We start from the raw sequence: 7,288 nt of genomic DNA, 5'->3' as shown, positions 1-7,288 counted from the left end.
AAATTAGAAAATGCTCTAGCGAGTACTATAATTTTTTCTTAACAATTTTATTTTTTTTAATAAATAACAAATAAGTAATTGTGATTTTAGGTATGTGTGAGGAAATTATTATAAGGAGAATTGAAACCAAAATTATCAAGAATGCAAATGGATACATTTATTCAAGTTTGAGACTTAAATTGATGAAATCGAAAGTTTAAAATTAATATTAGTAAAATTTGCAAATTTTAAAATTTAAATTAATGAAATAAAAAATTTAGAGATTAAATTGGTATACTTGTCAAATTTTTGTTAAAAATGAATTTTTTTCTAAAAAAGAAATAATAAAAGGTTTGAAATTGAAGGCTAAACAAACCATTATAATTCACTAATTACAAATTTTCTTTTATAAACAAAGTCATGTGGATTTCACTTTTTTAATAAACAAAATTGAATTAACAATTAAGGAAAGGCTGAAATTAACAAATAAACTAAATCAGTCAGATGAACAGTGGAACACACATTTTTAACGGTATCCATAAATGCAAACCATTTTTTAATAATAACATTTTACAAAATACAAAACAAAACATATTTCTATTTATTAAAAGAAAACAAACAAAAAAGTTGTTAACTGAGAGTGACAAGACCCCCCAAAAATAGTGAAATTTACAAAAAAGAAAAAAAGAAAAAGAAAAAGAAAAAGAAAGAAAAAAAACTCTGTAGTTGAGGTTACTTGGACCTTAAATTTCTCTCATCGTCATTCCATTGAAAATGGTATCACCCAATAAACCCCTTCATTGACTTTACTAAATTCTCTCTCTCTCTCTGTTTTCAATTTTATTCGAGTAATTAATTGGTAGAGAAGTTGTTCTTTGGGGCCTGTTCTTGTAGTCAAAACAGTACAATCGAAGGATGTCGGTAAGGTCAGGGAATTGAATTGACAGAGAGGCACTGCCAGATTTGAGAGATGGAGACGTGAAGAAGACGATTCCAAATCCAAATCCAAGTCCAACCCAACTGTTTTTTTCTATTTGTTTATTCAAATTCAACTGAAAATTCTGACCAATACATTGTTCCTTTTGCTCAACGCGGTTCATTCTATTCCCCCTGTTTCTTGTTTGGTTTCTTCAATTTATTCTCTAATCAAATGATCCTGGATTTTTCTGATAACCCATTACTGTAATAGCCCATAACTTCGAGTTGGGCGTCGTTTTAGTTGATTTTAGGTTCTGGGTTTTGCTTGAATCTCTGTTTCTATTTGTTGGGGGGTTTGGTCTTGATTATGGAGATTGCTAGATTTGTCGTAGTGAGCTTCTTGCTGGTGATATCTTTTTTCCCAAGTGGGGATTGCAATTTGGTGTTTAAGGTTCAGCACAAGTTCAAGGGTCGCGAGAGGTCCTTGGAAGCATTCAAAGCCCACGATATTCACCGTCGTGGTAGATTTCTTTCTGCTATTGATCTCGAATTGGGTGGGAATGGACACCCTTCTGAATCTGGGTCAGTCTTGATTTCTGTTGTGATTGTTTGGTATACTGAAAATTCTGTAGTTTTTATGCGGTACTCTTGATTTCTAATTGCTTGTTTAGTGGATAATTTACTCCATATCTTAGATAAGATTCCATTATGATCTTTTTTTTTAAAAAAGACGTGATTGAATCCTTTTCTACCTCTTTTTTATGTAAATACAGAATGGAATCTTCATCTTTTCCTTTTTGTTTTGACTTTGTGAAATCAATGGTAAAGTTTTTCATTGCTTATGGAGCTGGGTTGCTGTTCCTCCTTGCTTTTTCGTCTAATTTTGTTATGCTCGCCTCAAAGTTTTCTATATAATATTATTGTTAGATGGTGGAAACTGGAAATACTTATATGCTTTCTTTTCTATATCTGTTGGATTAGGCTGTATTTTGCTAAAATTGGGCTTGGGACACCAGTACAAGACTATTATGTACAGGTGGATACAGGAAGTGACATCTTATGGGTGAATTGTGCAGGCTGTACAAACTGTCCCAAAAAAAGTGATCTTGGTGTACGTTTCTTGAACTTTAAATTCTTGTTTAATTCTTCATTATATTCAGAAGTACATTGAACATTTGTCACTTGCCATCTTATTGGATCGATCAAAGTTTGACAAGCAATACTCTGATTATTTATTGAAAACCCATTCATTATATGACTATTGGGTTACAGATAGAACTGTCACTATACAATCCATCGAGCTCTAGTACTTCAAACCGTGTAACTTGTAATCAAGATTTTTGCACTTCCACATATGATGGTCCAATTCCTGGTTGCACACCCGAACTACTCTGTGAATATAGAGTTGCATATGGAGATGGAAGCTCAACTGCTGGATATTTCGTGAAGGATCATGTAGTACTTGATCGAGTGACAGGAAATTTTCAAACTTCATCTACAAATGGGAGTATAGTATTTGGGTAAGCGTAGCATTTTTTGTATTATTTCTAACTTTTGCACTGTTCGAGCAATTGAACTTTTGTGATGTTCTGTTGCTAAATCTAATAATGGTAATAGTTTGAAGAATGTGATGGTCTTGACAAACAAAAGATACCGTTTTAGGTGTTTTAGGATGGTTTTTATTTATATAATATACCTTGAACAAGTAAATTCAAGTCGTTTTGGGCATTTAGTTTCTCAAATGCTTTTAGTCACCGGAGCTTTAACATCTGCAAAGTTTAGATTTTTGAAGTACGAACTATACAGAAAGGTTCAAGTTCTTTCGTATGAAATTGTATTTCATGGCATCTTGAAAATGTTATACATCTATAATGAATTAGTAAAGATATGCTTTTAGGTGAATATATGAAAACCTAATCAGTCCTCTGTTTGGTGTTTGAAGTAGTATATATTATATATTATAAATATAGAGTGCGTTTGGAATATATTTTCAAGTGTTTAATTTAATAAATAAGTCATTTTGGAAGAAATTGGAGTGTCTGACAACCATTCAAAATAGCTTTTCAAGTGTATTTTAATAAGTTTTTATCAAAAGTGTGATGTTATAAAATCCCAGCATCCCATCTTATCTAATTGTGATGTTATATTTAAATGCCATAAATGCATTACATTACTTCTTATAAGGTCGAAACGTCTAAATCATTTTATGTTTCTTTTCGCATCTATTCAATGACTTTGTTAAACGCATCAATCATTTCTGATTTTCTGCCTTTTTATTTCTTCATGCTTATTTTGTTTTCCTTGATGGATGCATGGATAGTTGTGGCGCTCAACAATCTGGCCAACTAGGTGCAACATCTGCTGCACTTGATGGGATACTTGGTTTTGGACAAGCAAATTCATCCATGATTTCACAGCTGGCTTCTTCAGGAAAAGTTAAAAGAATTTTTGCACATTGCTTGGACAATAATAATGGCGGTGGAATCTTTGCCATTGGGGAGGTGGTGCAGCCAAAAGTCCACACCACTCCATTAGTGCCGCAACAGTATGTTACACTTCCTTGCCATTAGTATTTTTTGTCATCTTGAGTTGTAAATGTTGGTTTACTTCAACCAGCACAAATGCTGTGATAATAGCATATTTTGGACAATTTTTTTTTCATTTCTATGTGAAACTTTCAAAAGGGAATGGGACTGCTGAGGAAGATTTTTTTTTCAACCAATACTGCCAAGCCTTGATGTGGCACCAATTTATTGAAAAATCCCGAGGCATCCATTATAAATTTTTCTTTTTAATTATTTAGCTTTCTTTTCTTAGGTCGTAGCCTTGGACTTAGTTATTTCATCATGCACTGTAGGGCACATTACAATGTGTTTATGAAGGCAATTGAGGTTGGCAATGAAGTGCTGAATCTCCCAACGGATGTTTTTGACACTGATTTAAGGAAAGGAACAATTATTGACAGTGGGACAACGTTGGCTTATTTTCCAGACGTGATTTATGAACCATTAATGTCGAAGGTACACTATAAAAATATTTGTTATTGTTTGTGTTCATTGTTTCCTATCAAAAAACAATTTTAAAAGTTTGTGTTTCAGAAACTGAAAAGATATTTGCTTTGCCAGATTTTTGCAAGGCAGAGTACACTGAGGTTACATACTGTTGAAGAACAATTTACCTGCTTTGAGTACGATGGAAAGTAAGCTCTTTACCTAGCTGGCTTCGTTCAATTGGTCTTTGTTAAACATATAAATTAGAGATTTTATGGTTCGACCTTCGATGTCTGTTTAGGAGATACCCTCTAGGATCCTGAGTTGAAGTCTAGGCTGAAAATTTAACTTGAAACTTTGTTATCCATGAGTGTTGGCCTTGGGATAGGATACAGCATAGTTTCCTTTACCTAACGGAAACATCCTTGCATGTATTGAGACTGGAATATTCTTATTAATGTCTGAGTAATGTTCACTATCTGAGCATTTTTGTTTTGAAAGTTTCTCATTTGGCTTTTATGTTCTTCATGCAGTGTTGACGATGGATTTCCTACAGTTACATTTCATTTTGAAGATTCCCTGTCTTTGACAGTTTATCCTCATGAGTATCTATTTGATATTGATGTAAGTGTGACGAACTTTAATCTTGGATTAGAATTTCTTTTCTCATGTTTTAGTGCTAGTCAAGTCAATAATGGAAGCTTATTATTTGAAGGTGACACTGGGTTCTTAATGCAAATAATTTCTTAATGCAAATAATAACTGCCTTTAAAAAAAAAATTGATATAACTTAAGGAATGTTAAATTTGAAAATGTCTGCATGGAAGTGATGATTTGATACGGGGATAGTATAAAAAGGGTATTTACGAAAATTTCCCAGGGATAATTTATGAGAACATGTCTAAGTTTATTTCTTGTTGATGGGTTGCTTCTTATAGCATTCAACTAAACAAATTTCCTTGTCACAAGTGGTTGATACATCAATGTCTTCAACAAGAATTCATATTGAACAAATTGTGTTGGTAAACTATGTCTATTTATAGGTCCTTTGAATTTTCACTTGCTGTAATTAAAATTTTGATCACTTGCTGCACCCATTTTTGTTAACCTTTCTCATCACATTTGCAGACTAATAAATGGTGTGTGGGTTGGCAAAACAGTGGTGCCCAATCTAGGGATGGAAAGGATATGATTCTGTTGGGAGGTCAGTTAAAAGTCAACAAACCCTTCTATTATATTGCATAGCTTCTGATTATGAAATTCTGCTGCTGCAATTTGCTCTGTTCATATTGGAACTTCGTTATCAATTCCTAGTCTTGAAACTTGACTCATGAATGCCTATTTATTGGAATATCATATTTTATTAGTACACTAGCATTATTCAACTGAAACGTCCTGTCATCTACGACCACCTATGACCATCTATGACCAAATTTATTCACTCTAACCCCCAAGTTATAAAACTAAATGTTTTTTTTGGGATGTGCACATTATCATTTAACCAGTTTTTCTATTTGTTACTGATTTCAGATTTGGTGCTTCAAAATAGACTTGTGCTGTACGACTTGGAAAATCAGACCATCGGTTGGACCGAGTATAATTGTGAGTTATTTAGCATTAGATTTCCTGTACACCTGACTCTTATTTTCCATGTTTGATATCTTCCTGTTGGACAAATTTACATGCCTGTGATGCCTATAGCAGCTTTCTGATTGTTCGTTGAAGAATTTTAGACTTATTCGACTTAGTTTAACTGGTCAGGAAACAGTAGTTTTTTAAAATTTTGGGATTCACAAAACGGAACCGGACAATCCAAAGAGGGATCTAAGCAAGGACTCCAATCCAAATTTGATAATAAGAGCTAAAATCTAAAAAAAAATTGTTACGTTACTACCTAACAAGAGAATACTCCAGAACACTCAAATTTAGAAATATATGGAAGTATGTCTTAATATTATAAGAATAGTAAAAAGATGACTTAGCCTTTCGAGAGGGCTAGTCGCTCCTAAATTCTCCACTCCTTGCCTCACTGACCCCCTCCCTCTATTTATAACTAAAAGTCCTAGCAAACTTACTAACTATTTACTAATATGCCCCTTCTAATAATCATATTAGTAATTCTAATTTTTCTTGAATTAGCCATCTTATAAATTCTTAAAAAGATGTAGTTTTGACCAAGAGGAGGCTGTGTGCTGTACAATTTTTCCAAAAGCACAAAAGTTCCCATTACAATTATATTTCAGTATAGAACTTTGTCTGTCAACTTCCAAAAAGTTTCTCATTATGTCCTCTGTTAGTATTTAGTAGTTCCTGCTGTTAATATCTTTATGAAAATATTATTGCAGCATGCTGGCTGGACTAATAGATAAATTTATTTGGTATAATGCGACATAAATGATAGGAAAATTATAGATAAAATAAGGCTAGGTAGGACAAGAAAAAGTTTGATGGTAGGTGGCTGGTTGCTTTCAAATGAATCTTTTTGCCCAGACCCACATGGCTTTAATGTATTTGGTTGGCTTTTCTCTGTCTCTCAATATAACAATGGCCAATTTCAGGCTCTTCAAGCATTAAGGTGAGGGATGAACACAGTGGAGCTATATATGCAGTTGGGCCTCATGATCTTTCTTCAGCTTCTTCTCTAAGAGTTGAAAGAATATCAATGCTATTGTTAATGCTACTGCTCACCATATTTCATTCTTTTAGAAATTAAAATAGATTGTTTTCAAAGTGAGTTCATTATACCATGTTGTATAATAATTATTTCATGTAAATATGCTCTGCCCATATGATTCTTTTACATTATTCAATTGGTTCTTTAAGATCCATTGGCAGTGCTGAATGATTCTTTGGGCTTTCTGAAATACTTGTATTGTTCTTTTTTATATTGGTATTGTTCATTTTTTTTTTTTTTTTAAAGATCAATTTTCATATTCCCAAGCTGCTCATAGGCCACAAATTAAAATCATATGGAAGCTCTATTGTAATGTTTAACTGTGTTTTATACATTATGGTTTTGAAAGTCTAAGTACGGGTAGCTTAAAGCATGTTTGGGAGTGAGTTTAAAATTGACAAAATCACTTTTGTCATGTTCAAAATCACATATAGCTATAATCGCTCAAAATTAATTTAATGTTTAATTTTAAACTCTAAATTCTATGATCATATCATCAAAATTGATTTTGAATAATTAAAGACATGTTTCAGAGTGGTTTTAAAAATGACAAAAACAATTTTAATTTTTTCATAATCACTTCAAAGAATGCTATTAATCAAACGCATGTTTGGCCAATAGTTTTGTAAACTCAAATTTGCTAGGGTTGTTTTTTTCCCCTTTTTTTTTAACGTCTATTGTTGAATGAGAATTTTTAGACCAATCATAAATTGCCACGTCATTTTTC

At 32.6% G+C, this 7,288-nt stretch overlaps 1 protein-coding gene across 1 annotated transcript; it reads left to right on the top strand.

The window, feature by feature from the left end:
- The first annotated feature begins 753 nt into the window (after positions 1-753).
- LOC120080476 (aspartic proteinase 36-like) lies at positions 754-6,772 on the top strand. Its single transcript, XM_039035137.2, has 10 exons — positions 754-1,479; positions 1,879-2,008; positions 2,170-2,417; positions 3,218-3,442; positions 3,755-3,917; positions 4,023-4,096; positions 4,421-4,511; positions 5,016-5,091; positions 5,418-5,489; positions 6,446-6,772. Exons 1-10 carry the CDS (start codon positions 1,265-1,267, stop codon positions 6,598-6,600), a joined length of 1,449 nt encoding a protein of 482 aa, XP_038891065.1. The 5' UTR covers positions 754-1,264; the 3' UTR covers positions 6,601-6,772.
- The last annotated feature ends 516 nt before the right edge of the window (positions 6,773-7,288 follow it).

This window comes from Benincasa hispida, unplaced genomic scaffold, assembly GCF_027475165.1.
Source record: "Benincasa hispida cultivar pf3 unplaced genomic scaffold, pf3_genome.v1.1 HicScf788, whole genome shotgun sequence".
In the NCBI taxonomy this organism is placed as follows: domain Eukaryota; kingdom Viridiplantae; phylum Streptophyta; class Magnoliopsida; order Cucurbitales; family Cucurbitaceae; genus Benincasa; species Benincasa hispida.
Note: the sequence above shows the minus strand (reverse complement) of the source record. Positions and strands in the feature narration are given on the sequence as shown.